At 40.1% G+C, this 25,783-nt stretch overlaps 2 protein-coding genes and 1 non-coding gene across 5 annotated transcripts; all 3 read left to right on the forward strand.

Annotated features, from left to right (window-relative positions):
• The first annotated feature begins 1,924 nt into the window (after nucleotides 1–1,924).
• Nucleotides 1,925–6,082, forward strand: zgc:110319 (NifU family protein). Its single transcript, XM_012880652.3, has 8 exons — nucleotides 1,925–2,055; nucleotides 2,516–2,598; nucleotides 2,713–2,848; nucleotides 3,118–3,184; nucleotides 3,278–3,389; nucleotides 3,477–3,540; nucleotides 3,763–3,937; nucleotides 5,370–6,082. The coding sequence occupies exons 1-8, from the start codon at nucleotides 1,991–1,993 to the stop codon at nucleotides 5,436–5,438; spliced, it is 771 nt and encodes a 256-aa protein (XP_012736106.2). The 5' UTR covers nucleotides 1,925–1,990; the 3' UTR covers nucleotides 5,439–6,082.
• A 719-nt stretch (nucleotides 6,083–6,801) lies between these two features.
• Nucleotides 6,802–25,271, forward strand: ccar1 (cell division cycle and apoptosis regulator 1). 3 transcript variants are annotated; one of them, XM_012880580.3, is made up of 26 exons: nucleotides 6,802–6,883; nucleotides 8,596–8,755; nucleotides 9,024–9,199; nucleotides 9,295–9,429; nucleotides 9,709–9,741; nucleotides 9,942–10,138; nucleotides 10,292–10,418; nucleotides 11,322–11,441; nucleotides 13,166–13,358; nucleotides 13,458–13,602; nucleotides 13,696–13,848; nucleotides 13,945–14,170; nucleotides 14,515–14,628; nucleotides 14,910–15,076; nucleotides 15,870–16,080; nucleotides 17,298–17,381; nucleotides 17,561–17,749; nucleotides 19,736–19,927; nucleotides 20,145–20,375; nucleotides 20,457–20,589; nucleotides 20,703–20,791; nucleotides 20,866–21,006; nucleotides 21,124–21,244; nucleotides 21,330–21,512; nucleotides 23,980–24,185; nucleotides 24,271–25,271. In XM_012880580.3, exons 1-26 carry the CDS (start codon nucleotides 6,821–6,823, stop codon nucleotides 24,346–24,348), a joined length of 3,867 nt encoding a protein of 1,288 aa, XP_012736034.3. In that variant the 5' UTR covers nucleotides 6,802–6,820; the 3' UTR covers nucleotides 24,349–25,271. The 3 variants fall into 3 exon arrangements, with proteins under 3 accessions (XP_012736034.3, XP_035982787.1, XP_012736035.2); XM_012880581.3 differs by lacking the exon at nucleotides 6,802–6,883 and adding an exon at nucleotides 7,036–7,177; XM_036126894.1 differs by lacking the exon at nucleotides 11,322–11,441.
• LOC118557251 lies at nucleotides 14,670–14,737 on the forward strand. Its single transcript, XR_004927748.1, has one exon. It is a non-coding gene; the product is annotated as a small nucleolar RNA SNORD98 (small nucleolar RNA).
• Nucleotides 25,272–25,783: the final 512 nt, after the last annotated feature.

Raw genomic sequence — 25,783 nt, forward strand, 5'->3', positions numbered from 1 at the left:
TCTGGGAGAGGAGCGTTGGGAAACATTGGGTTGGCCTTCCTTCGCATTGTTTGTTTCATTCCAGACACGCTGTGTGGTTCGTCTTGATGTGGAGTTTCTTAAATTAACAGGGGAACAGATCAGGATTGTGAGAATCATCGTTTAGAGGGTTTTTAATTATTTAAACTGTTTGATCAATGTTTCACGTTAGTGATGGGAAAACTTTTTTGAAACACTCCAACTTTCCTTTTGCATTTGATTTGATATCTAACACTTGAAATATATCAGAGTTTTCAAATGTTAAATCTGTTGTGTGTTGAAAAATGTCATGAAACTGTTATTATTACAGCATTTTAAATTCTGAAAATTAAAAATAACATATGTTTAACCTTCAGATTCAACTCTGTTTACACAAGAACCAGTTTAAAATATTCTAAACCCCGTAATGTCATTATGCAACACTTCATGTGTTCTGGATGATCTAAAGAGTTTAAACTTATTTACTGGAAGTCAGCTAGCACAGACTGTCGAGGTCACTATCAGAAAAAGTATTGTTTCTATTGCCTTTTGTCAGCTTTGGCCCTCGAAAATTGAAACTTAAATTGTTATTGCTATAGCCTTTAAGTTCTGAAAATTAAAAAAAAAATTAAAGCAGTAAGTTATTCTCCTGTTACATTTGCAGGAACTTTTGGACTGTCAGGTTTTGGGGATTTTAAGCAACAAAAAAAATCTAGCAGAAGTGCTGATTATCAAAATAGCTTCAATTTGTTTTCAGTGATTTGGTAAATATTCTCATATATACAATGTGGGTTAGATTCCCTGACACCTCTGCATTAGATTCTAAATACTGCCAGTCAATCAATCAATCAATCAATCAATCAATCAATCAATTAATCAATCAATCAATCAATCAATCAATCAATCAATCAATCAAGAAAGCAATCAATCAAGAAAGCAATCAAACAAACTTATGTATTACAAGTCTATTTGTACAGATGTTTTTAAACAACATAGTTATACAGACTTTAGTTGTTTATTTATCAATGTTGCTGGTGTAATCAATGCTTATTGGATGCTTTTGATTGCAATCTGCTTTTGTTTAAATTTAGTAAGTCTGCATAAATTGTACCCTTAGCTTCCTGTTCTTACCTGACATAATAGGCACCCAGTAAGGTCTGCTGCTGCTGTAGCCCCTTTGCTGCAGCACTGTATACACACATATGGTATCCACATATCTTGGTTGTATTTGAAATACCGTTGCCTTTGTTTCATCTTGAACCAGTCTCCTGTGATCTTTGACATCGTTAAAGGATTTCTGTCCATCCTTTTTATTTTGGACCATTTTCGGGAAACCTGGGAGATGGTTGATAGTGTAAATGACAGCAGATCAGCAGCTTCTGAAATGCTCAGACCAACCAATTTGGCATCAATATTTATACAAGTGAATCTTATTGAGACAGGGTTTCATTTTCAATTAACACCCATTTAAATGAACACGGTATTGCATTGTTAAACAGACAATAAGCAAGACAAGACATACATATAATTAACTCATAAATATCATGTAAAAGCTGCAGACGCTAGTAATGAAACAGGAACATCCAGTAAGGATTTCCCCACTATCCCAAAAATGGGATAAAATCCTTTAGTTGAATTAAGCTGCACAGCTTATGCTGTTGTTTGTTTCAATTGTAAAGGGTATAGGAATCGCAGCAGACTTGTGGTGTATTTTTGACAGAACATCATTCTAAAAATCAAACATAAAAAACAAAAAAAAACACCAAAGTTCATAGTTCTTGAAAACTTTACTAAATTCAATAATTTTATTTATTTTTATTCTATAGTTATTCTTATGTAATTTGTTGTCATATTTCTATTTTATCCATTTTAAACATTTGCTAATTATTCGTCAGTGATTTTACCGTGATAGGGCAGAAGAGGACTGGTAATTCTGATCAGGCAAACGCGACTAGGACCACATGCGGGGGTCCTCATCTTCAAAACAAACAAAATGTCGGCACACATCAGATGGGGACTTCAGCGGTTAATACGGGCCCGAAGCAAAACTCTCTTCAGGTTTGACTTGTTTTATCTGCCTCTCATAATGTGTCACTTGTGTTATATTAAGTGAGGGGACGCGTAGAAAGGCTTGTGTGACGCCTTTAATTATCTGCATCGTTGCGCATATTAGATTTAGCAAGCGGCTCTGCTAATTCCTGCCCAACTACGAAGCACACAACACGTTTTAACCCTCACATTCAGCTCTGTTTACACAAGAACCAGTTTAAAATAGTTTTATAACTCCGTAATGTCATTATGTAACGTTATGTAACGCTTCGTGTGTTCTGGGTGATCTAAAGAGTTTGAGCTCATCTGCTGGAAGTCGGCTAGCAACGATTTTCGAGGTCACTGTCAGAAAACCGATTTATTATGTTGTCTTTTATCAAGTTTGGCCCTTATATTTTAAACTTAAAGCTGAGTTGACACATTCCCCAGCTGAAATCGTGCTTGACAAAACTCTTCGCGCTTCTTCTAGGTTACCAGATCCCTCACAGACCGCAGTATCAGCCTTCAGATCGGTCCAGCGTCAGCCAGGGGCAGGAGCCACATTCTTCTCGGGTGAGGCACCAGCCCCTGACCTCTCCTGATGTGTCATGTAGGCTGGGATCCTGTCACTCAGGTAGAAGGCGTTAATTCCCACCAACCAGCTGTTTTTTTGTGACGTTTTTTCAGCCAGAAACCTGTCCATCCAGACTCAAGATACTCCCAACCCAAGAAGCTTGAAGTTCCTCCCTGGGAAACCGGTCCTGGGAAGCGGTACGCTGGACTTTCCCTCTCCGAACTCGGCTGGATCTTCGTCTCTGGCCCGGTAACTAGTCATGTTACTGCTGGGATTAAAGTAGGATCCCTGACAGTAATCAAATATCACAGTAATGCGGATGCAGTTTAAAGATCTTAACAGTTCTAATGTCCAGAAAATTAATTAAATCTGTCTATTGATCTGAGCTCTAAAAGTATTGTTTTGAAGGTGAGTGTAAAGAGAGGAACTAAACACAAGGATTGCACTTCTTAAAACCTCCTCATAATATTATGTGTTTGTGGTTTTAATATTAATTGAAGCACTTATTTATCCTTCAGGGAGCTGTTTGAGATTGAGGGAGTGAAAAGTGTGTTCTTTGGCCCTGACTTCATCACCGTGACTAAAGTAAGCACTAAATGTAGACGGGCTGCCCACCTTAGTCCGAGTATTGTGTGTGTGAGGAGATACCACATGAGATACTTTGTTTTTTACCGTCAGACGGACGAGGATGTGGAGTGGACGGACATTAAACGTCATGTTTCAGATGCTATTTCCAAGTTCTTTGAGAGTGGGGACCCAATAACAACAGGAGCAGTGCACCATGAAAGCAGTAAGATTTCTTTAAATGCCACATCCAGACTGTGGCTTGTATAAGCACTTCAGTGTTTCACAATTCTTTACGGTTGCTTTGGTACAGGTCTTTCTGAAGATGATGATGATATTGTATCTATGATAAAGGAGCTTCTGGACACCAGAATTAGGTACAAAAACTACCATCGTATCAGTGTCTACAAATATCTCTTTCAACTTACTTTATAACTATGTGATACTGTAGAGAATTACATTTTATTATTTGTAAATTTCTAAGAGATAACAGATCTCATGTTGACTGTTTTCCTTCTGCTGTTCTAAAAAAAATACATTATTTAGTCTGTCCTTCATGCCTCTCTTCTGTACAAATTTGTGTTTTTTCTTTCACAAAGACCTACGGTGCAAGAAGACGGAGGTGACGTCATCTTTAAAGGTTTTGAGAACGGCACAGTGAAGTTGAAGCTGGTTGGATCCTGCACAGGGTGTCCCAGCTCGACGGTTACTCTCAAAAACGGCATTCAGAACATGATGCAGTTTTATATCCCAGAGGTGGACAACGTGGAGCAGGTGTTTACCAAATAACTTTTCTTTTCTTATGTGAATAAAAAGCAGTGTAAGGTTTTGTTTTTGTACAGTTGATGCATTTGAACAGTTTTAGGAGCTACATTATGGCCACAGATGTTATTTACAGAAGTTCCAGGTTAAGTGAAAAATTATCTTTTTTTTTTTTTTTTTTTTAAAAAGAAAAGAAAATTTAAGCACCTTTTTCTATCTTAATTTGGTTGAGCTGAATAGACAGACAGAGAAACAGAATTCAAGCAAAGTTAAGACTTCAAAAGTTGTTGCAAGGCCTTGGTAAACTGAATAAATAGCAAATGTAAAGCATGTTGTCATTGACTTAAAAAAAACCTAACTTTAGGGCACGGACTGCTGATGGAGGGGGGGGGGGTCATGGTATCTCGGGAATAGCACATTGATGCATAAAAGGTTACCTTTGTAATAGAAATCATTATGTTTAGGTAAAGACCCATTCAATAAATTAGAAAATTATTCAAAAGCATATTTATTTCAGTAACTTCATTCACTAAGTGAACCGCTTTATATAGATTACACACAGACTGATGTTAAGCTTTTATTTCTGTTAATTATGAGGATTTTCCACTTGCAGCTAATGAAAACATGACATTTATCAGTAGACTATTTCATTAGACTAATATAAAAAAAAATGTTACAGAAATATGGGCTTAATGAAAGGTATGTTTTAATACCTCCTTAAAGGTTGTTTTCAAAACATACTTTTTGCCAAACTCATGAAAACTTACATTCTTTTTCATTGAATATGACGATACATAAAGTTGACTAAAATCTGTGGTGTACAGCAAGGTTCTGTGCTGGGCCCTAAACCTTTTATATAGTGCATAAACTACATAATGAACCAGACCACTCTGAAACTCATTTTATCTGCAGACGATGGAACAATAAATTTCTCGAGCAACGTTTTGGAAGCAAAATGGGAAATTATGGTTTTCAAGAATTGGTTTGACATTAATTACCAGTAGGTTTTAGCAAAAGAAAATTAAAAACATATAGTTATAGGCAAATACATGTCAGTCTTCTCATAAATTATATTCAAACTGAAGAAGTGTATAAAATTAGATTTTAGAGCAAGATAATTCACTGTAAATGGTATTGAAATCTTCAAATAACTAACATAAAAAGTGAAACTTCCAAAACATTTATTTTTTGTTACAAAAGATTTTGCTGCCATTTGTAAAGATTGTACAACGTGTAGTTGTAATGAGTTTCTACTTCAGCATGCATGTTTCATTATTTGTGCAATTGCTAATGGATTTAATTACTCATTTACATTTGCTCAAATTGGTTTTACCACCAACTAAAACATTATTCTATCCCGACAACGTTCTCGCTCATTTCGGTTTTACAGTGGAAGGCAACACAGTGACAAACGACATTACTAATGTTTTAATCTTTTGCCTAGGTGGAAGACGAAGTGGATGAAATTAATGCAAAGGTTTTTGCAGATGTGGAGCGTAAGCTACAAGAATAAGAACTTCCTCACCAGACAACACGCTTATGATCTCTGTCTGAAGTAAAATGTCTGTAAACACATGATAAAACAGTGTTTCTGTTGTTGATCATACTGGATCAAAAGCTTGATGTGAGAAAAATATTTCCAGATTTTTCTTTTGCATCCATTCTAAATATTCTAACTGTAATTTGCATTCACATACTGTATGCCCCTGTCCTTGAAGCAAGGTGATATAAAGAAAAAAATGTTTTTTCTTTAGTTTTTGTTTTAGTTTTGTTTTTTTGCAATTGTTGTAAATGTTGTTGTATTTATTTCTTATAAATATTGTAAATTAAGAAAGAATATTTTGTTAAGATTATGACTCTGTGGAAGTTTAAGACAATGGTCTATGTCTTCCTGGAACATTTGACAGTTATTTCCATTTACAGCCACTTTGACGTAAAATACGGTTAAATTTAGAAAACAAATACTTTATTTAATGAAATTAAATGGAGGAAAATTAGTTAAATCATTCATTTCATAGTATTTGTACATGAAAGTTGGTGACTATATATAAGCCGCAGTTCCATTGACTACTTGGTTGACACCTGAAAGGATATTTACATGCATTGTGCTCTACTTTGTAGTTTTATTATATCACATTAAAGTTCACTTTGACTTTGTTTTTTCTGTCTTGTGTTTATCATTTATATCAGTAAGTTCAAAGTAAAGAAAAATTAGCAAAACAGCTTTATCTTAAAGTAACAAACAAACTGTGAGATTAGCACAATAAATTAATACAGACCTATAGTATCTCACAAAATGCATTACACTCATTAAGGTGAGTTGAAAATCTTTAAACTTCCAATATTAACAGGCGCATTCATTGCTTGTGCTTGTTAATTTTGGAAGTTTGAAGATTTTCAACTCACCTTAAAGAGTGAGTTGTAAGTTCAAAGTAAAGAAAAATTAGCAAACAGCTTTATCTTAAAGTAACAAACAAACTGTGAGATCAGCACAGTAAATTAATACATACCTATAGTATCTCACAAAATGCATTACACTCATTAAGGTGAGTTGAAAATCTTCAAACTTCCAATATTAACAGGCACATTCATTGACGCAAACATTTCCTCGTGTAAATTTGTAGAGTGTGAACATTATATGACACAAGCTTGCGCTTGTTAATTTTGGAAGTTTGAAGATTTTCAACTCACCTTAAAGAGTGTACTCAATTTTGTGATGTATGTGTGTGCGTATATATATATATATATATATATATATATATATATATATATATATATATATATATATATATATATATACATATGATGGAAGATTTATAAATAATCGGAAAGCGGTGTAGCAAAGATGTGTCAAATCCAGTTAAAGGGTGATCATGTTCATTCTGCCTTGGCCACATGGATCGGCGTTACCAACATGCGCATGCGCAATTTGCCTTAACAATCGCCAGAGGTACATCGGTGAGTGATAGTATTTTATTGAACCAATATTTTGTTTTGCATTCTGAACATTCACTGAAATCATTGTTAAAACGCACAGGAAGGACGCTGTTGCTTTAGCTCTGATTTAAAAAAACAACAACAACAAAGCTTCTTAACCTTGTCATTTACTGTTAACAGCCAGGGCCTCGCTCTCGTTATCAGACTAGCACGAGGCTAATCTGGCGACAAAGCTAACGGTCTGAATATGCTAAGCGTTAGCCATCTGTTTTGATTCTGCAGCACCACTGTTGAACGTGTTTAGAGCTAAATAAGGTGAGTCTGGATAATGCGAACCGAGTCGTCACAACGTAGTGTGCTAAGAAAATTGAATGGCGGGCTCACTACTACAACACTTGCCCCTTTAGCACGCCGGGCAAATAAAAAGTCGTGCTAGTTTCTCTGCTAACACTCAACTATCAGTACGAGGCTAATGTTAGCTAGACTGGCCGTCGAGCTCGCTGCTGAGTCAGCCACTGTTAAGGTTGTAAAACACTGATAAAATATATAAAGCGTTTCCATATCTCTAGTTTAACGTTAGCTATATTGGGTTATGGCGTGGAAAACAGCGGGAGATATATTACTTTGCCATTTGCCTTAGTGGGTCCTGTTTGTTCTGCGATTGCTTTTTATTTATTTATCTTGAAACAACTCTGCATCATTGGAAGAAATCCCATATAAAGCAACGCCACTCATCTCTTCAATATCGATTAAATAAGGCTTGCTGATATGAATGCATGTTTTCTAATGGTTTAATTAATTTTTTATTTTTTTTGTCAGCTCCTGCGACGCTCACTATTAGTTCAATACCAAAACATACAGGAATAAGTAGTACAGTGTAAGCCCCTACTTATAAACAGTCTGTAGGTAACTACATATAACCGGGGATATTTTGTGACGGATTGGTAGAATGTAAATAAAAAAACAAGGTGTCTAAAATAGCCCCACACCTATTGCTCTGTCTGGAGGACCGCTTCCACCAACTTCTTCATGTATGGACCGAATTACTGAAGCTGAGGTTAATGACATTTATATATAAATGTCATAGATTCCTAAATTAAATACTTGCACGTCTAAGCGTGGACATTTTCCTACTTTGTTAATAAAAGATAAATAAAACGGTAAATTAAATTGTATCGTGTAGTGACATGAAGTCTGTTTTCAGAGTCACTGCCCTTTTTTTCTTTCTTTCTTAAACAGAATTAATTAAATTATTATTGCGTAATTAAAAACAAGAGAAATTGAATGATCATGGCAAGTTCAAGAAGAAAAAAATGATCTTTTTTTAGCCTGGGAGTTACCTGGAGTGTGCATAAAAGTACCATTATGCACATTCTTTGCAACTAAACTACACTGACATACCATGATAAGCATTAGATGCATTAAAGACCTGGTATAACAGCTATTTTGACCTATACACAGCTATTCTCCCCTGAGATGGAGCACTGGTAAAGGGTTAGATGACAAAGGACATGCATGAGAATAGATGGCTACTTTTGTTTTAAATATATTTCTAATTCTCCTCCTTGTGTTTGTCACTTCCATCGGAGATAGCGTGCATGTCACAGCTGTAATCTCTTGATTTTAGTGCAGATAATGTCACTTGTTTAAGGTGTCGACATTATGCTTTATGCTGCACTAGACTTAGTTTTAGACTTCAGGTTGTCCCGTGTTTGATTTGTTTATGTTTCCAGCAACAAATTGACCGGGTAAACAGAGATTGCCCCAACCCTGAACGAGTCATGGCCCAGTTCGGGGGACAGAAGAATCCGCCGTGGGCGACTCAGTTTGCTACCACAGCCGTGTCTCAACCAGGTCACTCAGGACAGTCTCTTGACCTCAACAGTCTGCACTGTGAGTATAACAAACCGAAGCCTCTGGGCTGATGAAGCTTTTTCATAGGTTTCTAAGTATTAATGATGATAATTTTACCACCTTTCCAGAAACCGCCTCGTTTAGGCACCTTTTTCAAATATTAGATGTGGGTGGAGTTAGGTTGTGGTTCAGGGGTTCATTACCTTTTAAAGCTGATGGTTTACTGTGTGCTCCTTTTTAAAGCAACATGTTCATTGGTGTCAGCCACCTCATTATTAACATTGTTATCATTGTTCAACCCTTGTAGCTCTTGGTGTGCAACAGCCGTCTCTCCTGGGAGCGTCTCCCTCCATTTACTCCCAGCAGTCAGCCTTGGCTGCAGCTTCTCTCAGTAACCAGTCTGCAGCAAACTATCAGCTGTCTCAGCAAACTGCTGCTCTGCAGCAACAAGCCGCAGCTGCTGCTGCTGCCGCTCTGCAGCAGGTCAGTCATTATGGTTGTCCAGAGCAATCTGTCCATCTTGGTTTTTGCCACACGTGACACTTTGACCATTGGTATGTTCTCTTCCTTGTTCGCAGTCTCAGATCAATTCAGCACTTCAGCAGTATCAGCAGCAACAGCAGCAGCAACAACAACAACAACAACAGCAGCAGCAGCAACAACAGCAACCTCCCCAGCAACCACCTCAACAAATGTATAATGTACCTCATCAGGTGAAGAATCGGCTTCTGGGTCACATTTTCAGAATTCTGGACTAGCCTTTGTCAGGAATTTGGCGACAAGAAAGAAAATATATTATACTGTTATAATATATATTATATATTTTGTTGTAATTTCCTGTAGTGGCACAGTACATTTCTTTTTATTCATTTACCATGTTACATAAGATCCTTTGTATGCAAAAGTTATCAATATCCAATAAAAAGACAATAGAGAATTACTTTGAGTCAACAAAATTTTGACATTTATCATTTTCTCTGATCACTTCACAGCTTCCTCAGCCTCAGCAGGCGCTGATCTCTCAGGTAACGCAAATACAGACCATACAGACCATGCGTTGTGGCATATTTTTCTGTTGAAGCTTTCTTTTGACGTTAGAGAAGAAGAAACCCTGCAACAATAGTGTGTCACATTATGTCCTTGTAGCTTTTAAAGTGCTGACTTCTAAGACATACAAAGAACGTGTCTTTGATGTAGTTTTCAATAATCTCCATCTAACCTTCAGCCCCCCGTCGCATTGCCCACCAGCCTGAGCTTGTCCAACCCTCAGCAGACGGCACAGATTACTGTGTCCTATCCAACACCGCGGTCCAGCCACCAACAGCAGACGCAGCCACAGAAGCAGCGGGTCTTCACTGGTGTTGTCAATAAGCTACATGACACGTTTGGCTTCGTAGATGAAGATGTCTTCTTTCAGCTGAGGTGGGAAGGGGTGTCTTTCTCAGACGCTCTGTTGCTTGACAGATATTAAATACTAGATTTAGATGTTTCTATTTCAACCTGACATAATTGACTCTTTTTGTGGGTCCAGTCTAAATGTCTTTTTTTTGTTTGTGTGTGTGCGTGTTTCCACAGCGCTGTGAAAGGAAAAACTCCCCAGGTCGGCGACAGGGTCCTAGTGGAAGCCGTGTACAACCCTAATATGCCCTTCAAGTGGAATGCCCAACGCATCCAGACTTTACCTCAGCTTGCAAATCAGTCGGTGAGAGCTGAAATTTCAATTTTAAATTTAAATTTAAAATGCATTTAGGTGATTCCAGTTTAAGTTTTTATTTATATATCCCCAGTATCATGAAAAACTATCATTGTAAACATACTATTATAGTAAAAGCTGAGGATTTACCTTCTAATTACGTTCACATTGCCTTTTACATTAAAGGGGACATATTATGCAAAATCCACTTTTTTGGCCCTTAAATACGTTTAGTTGTGTAGTTGGAGTCTCTTGGAGTGCAGAAAATTTGAATGAAGTCTGTTCAGGTGCTTCGTAGAAAACGTTACATTCTGTTTGGAATATAACGTATTTTTCAACCCGTTTGGTTTTCTCTGTAATTTATTTTTGTGAGGTCCCTCCTTTGCATTTAAAGAGACGGCACCAAAACGTGTTGCTCTAAGGCTCACCTCGGAACAGGGGTAAAAGAGGGACTTGTGGGGCAACAATAACAAGGGATTCAGACCAAAGTATTGCAGCTCCACTTTATATAGACCACAACTGAATGATTTAAATGTGAAAAGGAAGGCATTAAAAATCATATGTCCCCTTTTTAAATAAAATCATATTGTTACAAAACGTAAAATATGAATGTAAAGACCAACAACTTATTTGAGACGGGTCGAGTTCCCTTGTCGTGTTTGTGTGCCTATTTGCTTTAGTTTAAGTCTTTATTGATCTGAGTAAATATTGTTAAATATGCAGATTGTCTGTATATCTGTCTGGATATTTCTGAATATCCAGAACGGGACTTACCAGTTATGTTTTAAACTTTGGAGATCTTACCTTTGTTTAACATATGAATACTTATTTATTTTTTTTATTTTAATGAGTCTTGATCGCTTCCTTTTACCTTTTCTGACCTTATGCTGTTGTGCTCTCAATCCCTCCTAGCTTCAGCAGCAGCCTCAGCCTTTACCTCAAGCTTCCCCACAGCTCGGCAGCCTTTACAATGATCCAGGAATGCAGCTCCGCTACACAGATATGCACTCTGCTATGGACAACAGACAAAATGTAACCCTCTAGTCCTGAAATATACACTCATATGGTCACTTTTCCTGCTCACCCATTAGATTTTTGCCTCTATTTCTTGACTTTGCTTTACCTGCAGTATTTATGGGCATTAACAACCACAGTTCTGTTGTTTGTCTCTTAACAGTCTATTTTTTTTTTCTTTTTCTTGTTGTTTTCATGTTTTTTCTACAGAAGCTGCTGGTTTACTGTCATTGTGCAGTGGGGCGGTGGGGGATAATGTTTCTTTAGATACTAATGGAAAATGTAACAATTGTTTCTACTGGAAATATAACCAGTGAGGAATATTTAGTTTTGTTGAAAAAAACAAGCATGAGTTATTAAATTCAGGGATTTAGTTTGATGCTCCTTTCAGAGGGAAGTGGTTTCTCAACTCAGAGTAATTGAACCCATGACTGTTTCTACAGTTTGCCAAGAAATGAAAATCTTATTTTACTAAAGAGTCTTTTAGTTTTCCACTGAGGTTTAAGATGCACAGCATATCAGGCCGATTAAATCAAGTGCACAGCTCTTTTCTGCTACTCCATGCCACAATTTTGGGTTGATTCCAGATTCCTAAAGTTAGCCCTTGACCACTTACTTAGAGTTTTAAGAGTTCAAGCTATTAAACATGTTATAATTTTAAATACTTGATGCATTTATTTCGGTCTAGGGTGGCGCATCAACATACATCCAACTAGACACAACTAGTTTATGGTAAAGGGCTGACCATGAGGTGAACAGGCGTTTAGCCCTGGAACCGCTGCACTGATCAGAGTTACTTTGACAAGACATCGAAGCCAGTGCACATGAAAGCTAAAGTTGCACTGTTCTACAGTTTATTGGATATAAAACAACCATAGATGCACAACTTATTACTAGAAACATGATTCAAGTTGAACTTTAAAGTTGTAATAACTGAGACTGGAGGGTGAAAATACATAATTTCCCCCAAAGGCTCCCATTCTGGTCGCCACCAGTGCTACGGTCCTACAACGTCTCTGCTCGAGCTATATCTGGGGAAAATGTTTCTCCCTCAGAACCGAATCGTTTCTGGTTGAAATACAGCGTAAGGGAGGGATCTCCTAAAAGAACCTAGAAAAACTCTTTATGCCCACAAGTTGCTTTATTTTATTTTCTAGTTGAGAACAAGGCTGCTGAAGAATGAATATCAGCGTGTTTTACACGTTTTGTAAGACAATAAATGTTCCTTTTGAATTTTGCTTGTTTTAATGTAATACTCTCTCCAAAAATAAATGTTTGACTGAACAACTGTTATAGGAAAAAAAAAAAAATCTCACGGCACTCTTCAACTTCCTTACTACTAACGTCTGCAGCATTCATTGAAATCTAAAGCACTGATTATTTGACTTCTGCTTGGAGGTCAATTCTTTAAGAATATTAGTACTTTTATTATGTTCGCAGCGTAGGATAAAGGATAAGAAAGAATAAAACCTAAAGCTTTTTTTTTTTCTGTTTTAGGACATCCGGTCTGAATAAGCAGATTTCTCCGGGTCTTTGTTTCATGCAGGCCGCTCAGACTCTCTCCCAGCTTCTGTCTTCTAAGCGATCACTGATCAAGAGTTTATCTGTTTTATAGCTGTTGTTTGTGCAAGTCTTTGGCACGTTCGAGATTCTTTCTGTTGTACCTTTTTTTTTATTTAAACCTTTGCTTTCCAGATTTTCATCTTGTTTTTTTTTTTTTTTCCTCCCCCTCTCTGCTGTAGAACCAGGCTCAGGCTTCTAACATGATCAAGTCGGGCCCAACCATGATGCAGTCGCTACCTCCCCCAACCACCTTCAGTGTTCAAGGCCAGGCTCCTCCACCCTCCCTCCTGCAGGCGCAGCTTTCTGCTGCCTCTCTGGCCCCTCTCCTCCAGAACCCGCCTCAGCCTCTGCTCCCACAGCCTCCGACCAAAGGTACACACCCCCATAAATGTCTTTAACGCGTTCAGGTGGTAAGTCATTTGTATGCGATGAATGCTAACGGCACGTTTGCATTCATAATTTTGTCCCTAGATGTATTTGCCGGCGGTCTGCTTCAGCCCCCCGTAAGAATAATGCCGCAGCCGCAGACCATGCGGCGGATGGAGCCTCCGACTCGTTTCCTCTCCCGCAACGACCGCGGCCCTGAGCTCATCCTCAGGAATAAAGAAGAACGCAGGTACGGGGTTTTGTAGTCTGAATGCAGACGCAGGCTCTGTCGCCTCTCTCTGTTTAGGCATTAAAGTGTTTTTTTCTTGTGACGCTTGATCAGAGACAGAGACCGCGAGCGGAGGCGATCCAGAGAACGCTCTCCCACCCGCAAGCGCTCGCGAGACCGCTCGCCAAGACGGGAACGCTCCCCCAGGCGGCCTCGCAGGGTGGTCCCACGCTACACGGTCCAATTTTCCAAGTTCAGCTTAGATGGGTGAGAAGAATCTCTGCGTTGTTTAATTATTAGTATAAAAAGGTTAAGCTCAAGAATCAGCTTGAGGTTTTAATTGCTCCTTACTTTATTCTTCAGCTCCAGTTGTGACTTGATGGAGCTGAGGCGGCGCTATCAGAGCCTCTACATCCCCAGCGACTTCTTTAACGCAGTCTTCACCTGGGTGGATGCCTTCCCTCTTACTAGATCCTTCCAGTTTAGCAACGCCTGCAACTTCCACATCTTGCACAAAGAAGTCGATCCTCCAGTCAAAAACACCGCCGTACTGGACCCGCCCGATGTCAACCACACCTACAGCGCCAAGGTACAAGATTCAGCGATGACTGCTTTTAATTTCTTACTGTTTAGTTGTAACGTTTCGTAACTGAATCAGACAACGGCTAAATCGGTGTTGTTGTCCGTGACTGAGCAGAATGGGCAGACGGCGTCCTTTTACTAAGGGTTGAGGTCTCATTTGTTCTAGAAAGAAGCCTTTAGTTGCGGTGAATGCTTTTTGGGACTAAAGATGTGGACGTACAGACACATAAAATTACAAATTAACCTGATCAGTCCTTAAATATTAGCTGAGCCATCAGTGAAAAGCACCAGGATGCTGTCTGGGACAGATCTCAGCAGGGATGAACCCAGAGTTGTGCTCTTCTGGTCCAGGTGATGCTGCTTGCTAACCCCAGCTTAGAGGAGCTTTATCACAAGTCGTGCGCTCTGGCTGAGGACCCTCAGGAAGTCAGAGAGTCCTTCCAACATCCCGCCAGGCTTATTAAGGTATGTCACCGCCGTTTTCACGTTTGCACGTTGTAGGGGCCGACGATGATGTATAAATCCTATTCCATTGCTGAGTGTGCCACTGTGTGGAAAAATACTGACTGATGTTGGCTCTCTGAAGTAAAAAAAAAAAGGTTTTGCTTTCTAGTTGTGGTTCCTCTGAGCTATAACCATTTCTTCTACCTGCTGACCTTTTTTTTTTACCCTTGTCTTTACGTCCCCTCTCTCCACCTAACCTTAACTCTGTGGCTTTCTCTGTTCCCGTTTGTGTTTTCCGTCAGTTTTTGGTGGGCATGCGCGGTAAAGATGAGGCCATGGCCATTGGGGGTCATTGGTCTCCCTCCCTGGATGGAGCTGACCCAGAGAAGGACCCATCAGTCCTAATAAAGACAGCCATACGCTGTTGCAAGGCGCTCACAGGCATAGACCTTAGTCTGTGCACTCAGTGGTAAGTACTGCGGTTCTCTCGCCACGTTTTATTTAATTTTCAACATTATTTGAACTCATTAGTTTAAATTTGAAATTCTCTATCAGTGATAAACATTGGTAGCGCCCTAATATCACAGTTGTTCAGTATTTCTCGCCTCTTCTGTATTAATATTCTGTTAATTTGCAGTTTATTATTATTTGTTGTGCTTTTTCCCGTTTGGGGACGTTTTGTGTGTCGTCTTGGCTCTCTCTGTGTGGTTTTCTGCTCATACACCCGTTCTGTTGTGATTTTTAAAAACCAAACGCATGGAGTTGGTGCCTGGAAGCCGTAGCCTGGAGCAGAAGACCATTAATTTGTCTCTTTTTTTTTTTTTATTTCATCATTTTTCCACTCTCCCTGTTAAATATCTTACATATTTAACTGGCTTTCAGCGTTCCTCTCGATTCTGTCTCTCTCTGCTAATGTGGCGCATTAAGTGTATCCTAGGTTTAATGCAGAACACTCGTCCAGTAATTGGCTGAAACTATAAAGTCTTGGGGGTCCGGTTTATTTTGTATTGTCTGTCATTGTTTTCGAAAAATGACGACTGGCCGCAACCTGCGACAACAGATGAAGAGCTGCAGCCCGGGTCCATTTGTCTTATGCTGAGTGTTGTGCGGGAGCCGGGTCAATGCAATGATTTCTGCAATCATGCAGTGACCGGATGGGATGGGGGAGTAGCTGTAGCGGGCTCGCCCTAGCAAGGCTTGCCTCTTGTTCTGTGCCCTGACCAGAATGTTTCTTTCCAATGCACCCTCTTCCTTTGCGACAGGTATCGTTTTGCAGAGATTCGCTATCACCGGCCGGAGGAGACACACAAGGGGCGGACAGTCCCCGCTCATGTGGAGACAGTGGTTTTGTTTCTCCCGGATGTTTGGCATTGTCTTCCTACCCGCTCAGAGTGGGAAGTGCTGTCACGGCGACTCCGGGAGCAGCTGGCTGAGAAGCTGTCGGCCGAGCGAAAGGAGGCGGATGGAGAACAGGCACTGAACCGCTAATCCTTCTCTTCTCATTTCCGCTTCTCACAGGAAGGCACAGGAATTACAAACAAAACAAAACAACAACACATCCCAGATAGACAACAGACACAAAGCACACCGCACCCCACACACACACCTCCCCTCAGTACCAACACAGGCATATTAATGTTCCACCAATCCTCACCTAGACTTCTTCTGTTACTCCTCCTCCACCTGCTCCCCTCCCCCTTTTTCCTCCGCTCGAACTCCTCCATTCCTCCATCAGCACCTCCACCTTCCCTCACATCCAGCAGACACATAGAGTGGAAGCAGTAAGACTAGGTTGTGTTGTGCAGGCCCCAGTCGCAAATGGCAAAGCAGCTTCCAGCTCCTCTTAACACCTTGCAAACTGGGTGCTGATCTGACACCGTCATTTATAATCTGTAAATCTTCTCGTTTTTACGTTAGACGGCCAAATTGGGCTTTTTAAACGACTCTTAACGAATCGCTTTAATCTCCCTTTTGGACCAGTGGTCAGGTCTTGACACTGGAAGCCTAAATTTCACAATTAGCTGGAAGCTGCGGAGCCACTTGCGTGCACATAATGTTTGTTGTAGAAGTGTGTATATTTATATATTTTTTTTATTTTTATTTTTCTTTCTTCACGTCAATTTGAAATCTTCTGACAACGAACGAAAAGAGAGTCTCCCCAAAGTCTTGTTGATTGTGTGTTCTTACTGTTGGGTTCAACACTCTCATTTGGACTGTATGTAGATTTCTCCAGGGCCGTGTTTTTGGACAGATGGCTCCAATCTGACGTAGACACGTAAAACTGATAAACGGGCGATGCCTCAGACGTAGAGCATGTTAGGGCTACCCTATCCTCACTCCATTTGGGAGGCCAGCCTCAGTCCACCTGATGTACCAACGCGCCTTTTGGTCACACCTCTCATTGATTTTTGACCTTTTTTGTGTTCCACAGATTGATTGATTGGCAGCTGGGGGAAATTTCTGTTGGTTCTGATTTTTATTTTTTAAAGAGCTAGAGAGCTTCCCTGTGTGCGCTTCTGTAGCAGTGGACTTAAACACAGTCAAGCTCACTAGAACGAGGCAGTGAAAGACAGATGAGACCTTGCTTCTTGCACGGATCAACTTTAAAAGCTCACTAAATCACGACCTGTGTGCTGACTGTTTGTTATCCCTCCTCTGCCTTTTCTCTGTTTAATTAATTGTTTATCAAGGAGGAAGAGGAGAAGGATGATGAGGAATCTAAGGATGTCAGTATTCCCACTCACTGGACTAAACTTGACCCGAAATCAATGAAGGTGAGGTTCAAAATAACAGGGAGAGGGACACTGGAACAGCATATATATATATATATATATATATATATATATATATATATATATATATATATATATATATATATATATATATATATATATATATATATATATATATATAATCCTCAAAACAACATGAATTGCTTTGCTCCCTGTTGTAGGTGAATGACCTGCGTAGAGAACTTGATTGTCGCTCTCTGAGCTCAAAGGGATTGAAATCACAGCTCATAGCTCGCCTCACCAAGCAGCTGAAGGTGGAGGAGCAGGTGGAGGAGTCCAAAGAGCCCGAGAAACCGGAGACTAAAGTCCCCGAGGAAGAGGAGCCGCCTCACGCTGAGGAGGACAAAGAGGTACTCGCTCAAGTGTTGAAGGTTCATGAGGAAAATGCTCTAAAGATTTCCTTGAAAGTCCTCAGCCAATTCGTTTACAACTTAAAACCAACACTACAGCAACATATGAAGATGCTTAGTTGTTAAATATGAGGGTAAAGCTTGTGATTTAAAATCATGGAGGGTTATTTTAGCCGTTTCTATACCACACATTGAGAAAAAACATTTATTTACATTTTATTTACTGAGCATTCAGTCAATTTTGAACAATGGTTTGTCATTTATGATAATCTGACATATCTCACTAACCCCACACACACACACATCCTATTTGTGTCTACCCTGCAACTGCACCGAGTAATGGTGGCGTTCTGTACTCCGCCTGCTGGCCGGGGCCAGTAGGTGGCGCTCTCGCCGGGTCTCATTCCAACCTCCCCTTCTACTGTTTACAAACTGGTTGCCAGGTCCTTTGGTCAGCATTAGCAAACATTTAACTTCTCCAGAAGGAACACGGCAACCTCCGCGTCGGCACCAACGCTCAAAAGCTTGGCCGATGCTCACCGTCGTTTTTATATTTATTTTTTCTTGATCTGCTTGAATCTGAGGAATGTAAAGCAGATAAGAAGCTCTCAGCGCTATCACGGAGCTACTACGATCTGGCAACGCCTGAACTCCGTCCCACGGGACTTCAACCTACTATTCCTATTGGTGCAGAATCATTTTGCGTCAATGTTGGCACCAGAAGTAAATATTTACATATTTTGGACCCGTCGAGATTTATAAAACAGTTGTTCATATGGTGTATATTTATATTTCAGTAAAATTTATATTTTTATTCTGCATGACTAGATGTTTTCGTGGATTCATTATTTTTGCTAAATTAATCGCTGTGATGGAAAAGTTGTAACTATGACCTTTAACACAATACTTCATCTTCCAGGTAAAATACTTTAGTCAACAAACTCTTTAAACTTAAGCTACTAACCTTCAACTAAACTGCCAGATAAAATGGAAATAATGAGGAAAAGTCAAGCTACAAAAAAATGTAACCGATTGAGACTGAATCAATGAATTATGCAGTGATATAAAAAACACGTTTTTGTTTAAATGAAGGTGGTTAATTTCTCCAAATCACATAGCCAGTTGCGCTTATAACTAAAGTGAACATTTTACAGCCAACCCATGTAATCGGGATCAGAGATCCACAGCAAAAAACCTGACCAGAGAATCCCTCGTGGGTCGTTTTTATAAACGGACACAAGCCGCTTACCAATATCAAAATGTGTCGGAAGTTTAAGAAGTTATGGATTTAAGTCCGCTGCTGTTATTCTCCGTCAAAATGCTTCTGCGTCCCTCTAAGGAGCTGCTAGAACAAGCAGTGGCCACAGTTTGCTCCATCCGGATGGAGCTGCGCTGCCCCCGTCATGTCAGTCGCTGTGTGGAAACCAGCGTTCGGTCTTCTTAAAGTAACGGTGCCGATATTAAACGTGTCTGTTCAGCAGCTGACTGCAGGCTGACTGAGCCTCAAGTAAATAAATCAGGTTGTTATCATTTTGACAAACACAACGGCAGAAAAAGCGAGACTATTTTGTGCAATATGCAGATAACTGAATAAATAAATGTATTTATATATCAAAGAAATACAATTTTGTAGAAGACATAAGTAGTGAAATTTTTGCAGCAGTTTAATTGTTTAGTTTTATATAAAGCAAAGGTCATGCTGTTTGTAAATCTTTATGTAAATACGTATCACGTCATGATGATTTTATAACTTCTCATTTCTACTTGACGATATGAAAATGTCAAAGTTTTCATTCATAGATTTGTCAGACATTGTTTAAACGTGAATCTAATCGTCCTGCTGCTTGTCTTTTCTGCCAGTGTGAAGGTGTTTGTTGCTGCTTCAACAGCGCTCTATTACTTGAAGCGAAGCTTTACGAAGTGAACTTTTCCGCTGTATTCTCAAGTCCTTACAGAAAAAACAACAACCCTGTTTTTCTTTGATAGGATGACGAAAAAAAGAAGCAGGAAGAGCTTGAGCGCCAGCGGAGAGAACGGCGCTACATCCTCCCGGATGAGCCCACCATCCTGGTGTACCCCAACTGGGCCGCCAAGAACGGCAAATTCGACTGCAGCGTCATGTCCCTCAGCGTGCTGCTGGACTACAGACTGGAGGACAACAAGGAGCACTCGTTTGAGGTGAGACTTGCTTTGCCTTTGCTTGAGGAGACTTTAAAAAAGGAGCAAGGATAAAATAGACATTAGATTATTCTGTGACAGTTAAATGGACAGCATTTATTTGATAAAGGGGGGGGGGGGAAATGAAGGCCGCTCTGCCCTTTCAACTCTGAAGATCTGGTGGACACGTTTTTCACCGCTGCATGCTGAGGTATACTGTCCTGTCCCCCCCCTCCAGGTTTCCCTGTTTGCTGAGCTGTTTAACGAGATGCTGCAGAGAGACTTTGGCTACCGCATCTACAAAGCGCTCGCTTGTCTTCCTGCAAAGGATGACAAGAAGGAAAAGAAGGCTAAAAAGGAGGCAGACAAGAAGGACGTGGAAAAAAACGAACCGAAAAAGGAGAAGGACGAAGAGGCCGAGGAGCCAGCAGCTAAAAAGAGCAAAGACGACGAAGAGGACAAAAGGAAGGTGGGTTTTAAGCCCGTCCTGTTTCTGTTTGTCTGTTAAAGGTTTAATAAACAGTAAATGACGAGTTTTGTTTTTCACCAGTGCGAGGACAAAGCCCTCAAAAAGGACGAGTCTCGGGATGAGGAGGACAATGAAGATGAGGGCAGCACAGCCAATGCTGAGGAATATGACCCCTTAGAGGCTGAAGATGCAGATGATGACGACGATGATGAGGGTAACCTACGCATCTTCTGTTTCCCTGCAGTTTAAATCTGAAACTACTTGATTTGATTTTGCCATTTGTAAGATTTGACGCTAAACATATACTTGTCTATTTCCTTTTGTCAGACAAAGACGACGAAGACTCCAACGACAGAGACAGAAGAGACCGAAAAGACGACCACAGGTCGTCGAAGGAAAGATCCTCTAAAGACAAGGTTGGTACTTCTTCATCCCTGCTGCACGAGGCTGGTACTGATGCAGGTGACATCGTTGTTGTTTTCTGCTCCAGGAGAAGAAACAGATGGTGACCCAGAACCGGGAGCTGCTCATGGCGTTTGTCTACTTTGACCAAAGCCACTGTGGCTATTTGCTGGAGAGAGACTTGGAGGATATCCTGTACACCCTGGGCCTGCATCTTTCGCGTGCGCAGGTGAACATACGTTCTCAAAGTACAATATTTTCACATTTCTGGGCTTCAGGTGATGATATTGTCTGTTTAGAGAGCTTCTATTCTCAGAATACGTCTCCTGTCGATTTCTGGTTTTAGATAAAGAAGCTTTTGAACAAACCTGTGGTTAGAGAGTCCTGTTACTACCGAAAACTGACAGACAGGGAAAACGATGAAGCCGGACCCTCGTTTAACGAAGCCCACATAGAGAACCTTATAGGTGAGTAGTGGGTTCGGTGTTAGGAATCAATTCAAAGGAGTCGGGCTGCTAATGGAAACAGCTCTTTTTCCTCTTTCCCTGTCAGGTAACAGAGCACTGCTTCCTAGTCCGAAAGCTTGTGCTTCGTCTGAGGCCAGTGAGTCTGGTAATCTGATCGTTTACAACGGAGCCATGGTCGACGTCGGCAGCATGATGCAGAAGCTGGAGAAGAGCGAGAAGGCTCGAGAGGAGATCGAGCAGAAGCTTATTACTCAGGATGCCAAAATGGGTAAACGTTATATTGCTGCTTGTTACCAGCTTTACTTTAGGACGATGTTCTTCATTTAGAGTTTGTTTCTGAAAACCTCTGTCATACATGGCTAAAAACCAGTTAAAGCAACACTTTGAAAGCACGTCAGATCTCAACTGAGGAGAGAAACCTGCTGGATAACTATACTGATATGGAAGGGGTAAAACTATTGAAAATAAAAGGAGGCCACAACGTTTGATTAAACTAAAAATGCTCAACGCATAGCACTGTGAAAAAATCCTGGTTCATCATCTTAACCTGTAGGAGCCACAATAACTAGGCTATATAATAAGGGTCTAACAATAACTATGTTTACAGGCACAAAATTGTACGATCAGATTGAATTGTATTGAGATTAAAATACAAAAAATAATTGGATGGTACCGGTTATATGGGCACACAATCAATTAATCTGATCATGATGTGCGTTTATATACGCCTGGTTTTATTCAGAATAGAACCATTCTTAAATAAAATATATATTTATTTTTTGTTACACAAATTAATTTTAATGCTGCACACACACAATACATATAAAGTAGGGTACATGGTATGCAAGTTAAGCATAACTTTGCATGTTTCCTACTAAATGGTAGAAAGTTCTTCCAGATTGATATGTCTTAAATATAAAGGGTCTCTGCTGCATGTAATTGATGGTGGCGCACCGCCACGGCAAAATAAGAGGCACCGCACCTTCAGAATCAAGTTTGCACTTACACTAACCGTAGTCCGAGCTTGAAATTAATTTAAATATCATGAAAAGTTAAAATGTACTTTATTTCGAAAAACCATCACCGCCTGCTGTTAGGCTAGGGGCACAGACATTAAATATGTAGATGCCTCATTATGTGCTGGAGTGCATCCTGCGGCGCTGCCATCTTGGATGGGTCTCTCCTGCTCTAGGCTGGAGCCAACGGGAGTAAACGCAGAGGGAGCAACTCTGCTCTCGTTTCTGCAGTTTAGGGTTGCATTAAGCGGCTATAACTATTGAAAGTAGATCACACGGTGCAGATCACCACTTTGGGCTGAGATTGGTTCTGAAGCTGAGTTTTCACTTGGTGAGAACAATCAGAAAAACGAACAGATGGACCATCGTTTTGTTTATTAATTTGTGATCGCTGTATTTCACAAACTAAAGCTGAATCACGTTGCCCTGGAGTTACAGAGTAACACCACATGCAGGAAGCAATTATTTTTCAAGGGTGTTAAGCTCAAGCCCTATTTGCTAGCTAGTAAGACACTGGCATGACCTGGAAATTAGAAAGAACACTTTTCCAGGCATTTAAAAACACCGTGTGTGTGTGTACATTGTTTAAACTTTATTTTGCTTCAGACAGGAGAAAGCTCCATCTTTGCCCGGAGTCTGCAGCTTCTCTGACTGTTCTGGCAACCAGTCGCTGCGTTTGCTGTAGCTAAGGGAGCGTCCCATTTAAGAGCAGCCAAGTGTTTGTTTGACCACAGCTTTCCCATAAAGATCCCTCTGAGCGGGAAAGCAGAGGCGGTGGGCTCTCTTACTTTTACTTGATTACAAATGAAGATTATTGAGCAGGCAGTGAAATAAACAGATTTGCTGTAAGAAGATATTGACTGTCGAGAAGAAAGTCAGAGGTTTTCCAGAATTCAAAGTGCCAATTTTTATTAGGTTTTTCTTTATATTAGTTTAGATTATTTATTGAGCTTGTTTTTTTTCTCACTGTAAACTATATCGCTTTTTACTCATTTTATTAAGAAAGAAACTGAAACAATTATCATATTTTATGTGTTTATAATAAGCTCACTGCTCTATCTTCACTTCTATTCAATTCAATAAAATTTTATTTACATAGCGGCAATTCATAAAACATGTTATCTCAAGGCACTTTACAAAGTCAAATTCAATCAGATTATACAGATTGGTCAAAAATGTCCTATATAAGCGAACCTGTTAATTGCATCAAAGTCCTGACAAGCAGCATTCACTCCTGGGGAACCGTAGAGCCACATGGAGAGTCGTCTGCATTGTTGATGGCTTTGCAGCAATCCCTCATACTGAACAAGCATGAAGCGACAGTGGAAAGAAAAACTCCCCATTAACGGGATAGAAAACCTCCGGCAGAACCGGGCGTCTCAGATGCTGCTCAGTTCTAATCTGTGACCAGCTCTGAAACGTCGGGGCATGTTTGTAAAATCTAAGCAACACTCTTTAGGCTAACCGTGTCTTCTGTTAAAAAAACAGTAAAAACCACCTTCCTCCCATCACTGTGGGTTTTTTTTTATAGCCAAAACAAGACAGGACAAGGCATCTTCTCCTTTTTTAACACGTTACTAACCAGCTCAGATGCATTTAAATGACCCAATGATGTTTGGTAAAAAATAATTTTTTACCGTTTTGTTAAATTAAAGTGCAAATGTATCAAAACATGATCATTTCTTTCCCCTCATCCTCCAATCTGATCTGGATTCCCAGAGGAGGAAGCAAAGCTTAAAGCTCAGTTAGAGCAAGCCAACAAAGCCCTGACCAAGGAGCTGGAGGAGGTGACGAGCAGCCTCAGCCTAACCGAGGAGACCCTGAGAGCCGCGACGGAGCAGAAGACCATCTACTACGACCTGATGAGCAAGTCGGCCAACTCCTTGATGACCACCGTCAACGGGCTTTTGGATGCACTAAAGAAGGTTACGCAGCGTTCAGCGCCACGTCTCGCGCGTTCTCGGTAATCGGCTCGCGCCCGCTGACGGCTTCTCGTTGTTCTTTTTTCAGGATCAAGCGGGCGAGTCTGGCGTGAAGCCGGCAGGCGAGCCGACGGAGACGCCTCAGACAAACGGCGCCGACGAATAACTCGGAGAAATGAAGCCAACCTGTAATATTGATCCTAAATTGTAAATATTCCCTGAAAGAGCCCCCCTTGAATCGGTTTTCATTTGAGCCTTTCCGTCTCCCAAGTATGTGTATAATTTAACCGAGGAGTTTAGATCCCCCCCCCCTCCCCTGCGTGAAGTAGAGCCTCTTTTTGTTAACGTCTCCTGACGAGTCATTTTACCCGAGACAAAGCGTTGAAGTGCTTGTTTAGATCCAACTGCTAACATTTGGTTTTGCTGTCGCTCTAGCTTTGTCATGGCCAATGAAGTGCCGTATCGTGGAATTAATGCCAGTATGTGTGAGTGGTACTCGAGTTGATTTGTTTTTTTTTTTAACAAGCAATAATGATGCTATTTATGTGCTGGAGAATTCATAGAGAAGAATTATAATTAAAAATAAAGCCGATCTGAGTGAGAAGTTGTGGAGGATCTTCATGTGGTTTGATTCTTTGCCCCCTTTCTCCACAGTTTGACCAATTTCTGTTTAACATTCAGTTGGTAGTTCATCTGTTTGACTAGTTTAACGGGTTTCTGCTGTTTTTACTCTACCATCTGGCTATGCATGGCTCCTGCCTGTCTTGGACCTTTTTTTTTTGTTCTGACTGTATCCACCACCCACTGACTGCGCTGCAAGCGTTCGCTGATTTTCTAAAGAGAGGAAACTAGACATGAACCCAAAGTTAATCTCAATGAATGTGTGTTCAGCTGAAGGAATGGGCCTGAACATTTTGAGATGCGTCTCTGAACTTTGCGTTGGTTTCAGTTGTTTCTAAGAAGAAGAAGAAGAAGAAGAAAAATGCTTGATTACATTAAATGTCCTCCAAAGTAGGCAGTTTTATTTTTCTATTGACAATGTACTCTTTGGATGTCTTGTGCAAGAGTAAAGTGGTCCTTTTAACACTACAACATGTGTGGGTTTTTTGTTGTTGAACAGTAAAAAACAGTCTTTATTTCATTTTGAAACATTTACAATTTTATTTAGGTGGGGATTGAAAATAAATTGGCAGAAAAAATTGGGATCAGGAGACAGAGCACCTCTCACCACAAGATGGCAGCAGAGTTTGTGGCCCGTGGAGAAACAAACTGATTTCACAAAGCTGGAAATCTCAAGGTTTACAATATTTATTAAAATCGGTCGAATCTATAATTTCTAAATGATTGCTAACACTTGATGCTTTTCTTTAATAGAGTAAATATTTTCAAGGCTTTCTGCAAGACAATATTGGTGTTTTCTCTGGGCATGACCTTTTTCCCCCCCCTCTGGTTAAAAAAAAAGTCTTATTCATTCACTGTAGTACGAATATTTGAATCATTCTTGCAAATAAAGAACTAAGATGCAGAATGAACTTGCCCTGCAGTGAGAAACCTTCATAGTCGGTAATTCTTTGCCAAAACGAAATTAAGTTTGTCTACAG

This window comes from Fundulus heteroclitus, chromosome 22 (assembly GCF_011125445.2).
Source record: "Fundulus heteroclitus isolate FHET01 chromosome 22, MU-UCD_Fhet_4.1, whole genome shotgun sequence".
In the NCBI taxonomy this organism is placed as follows: Eukaryota; Metazoa; Chordata; class Actinopteri; order Cyprinodontiformes; family Fundulidae; genus Fundulus; species Fundulus heteroclitus.

Excerpts from the sequence above, each read along its gene's own strand:
- ccar1 (XM_012880580.3), top strand. The coding sequence starts at position 6,821 with ATGGATCGGCGTTACCAACATGCGCATGCGCAATTTGCCTTAACAATC. Across the intron at positions 17,750-19,735 it reads ACGCTGAGGAGGACAAAGAG|GATGACGAAAAAAAGAAGCA; the intron begins GTACTCGCTCAA and ends TTTCTTTGATAG. Across the intron at positions 20,792-20,865 it reads AAAGATCCTCTAAAGACAAG|GAGAAGAAACAGATGGTGAC; the intron begins GTTGGTACTTCT and ends TTTCTGCTCCAG.
- zgc:110319 (XM_012880652.3), top strand. The coding sequence starts at position 1,991 with ATGTCGGCACACATCAGATGGGGACTTCAGCGGTTAATACGGGCCCGA. Across the intron at positions 2,056-2,515 it reads CGAAGCAAAACTCTCTTCAG|GTTACCAGATCCCTCACAGA; the intron begins GTTTGACTTGTT and ends CGCTTCTTCTAG. Across the intron at positions 2,849-3,117 it reads GGATCTTCGTCTCTGGCCCG|GGAGCTGTTTGAGATTGAGG; the intron begins GTAACTAGTCAT and ends TTTATCCTTCAG.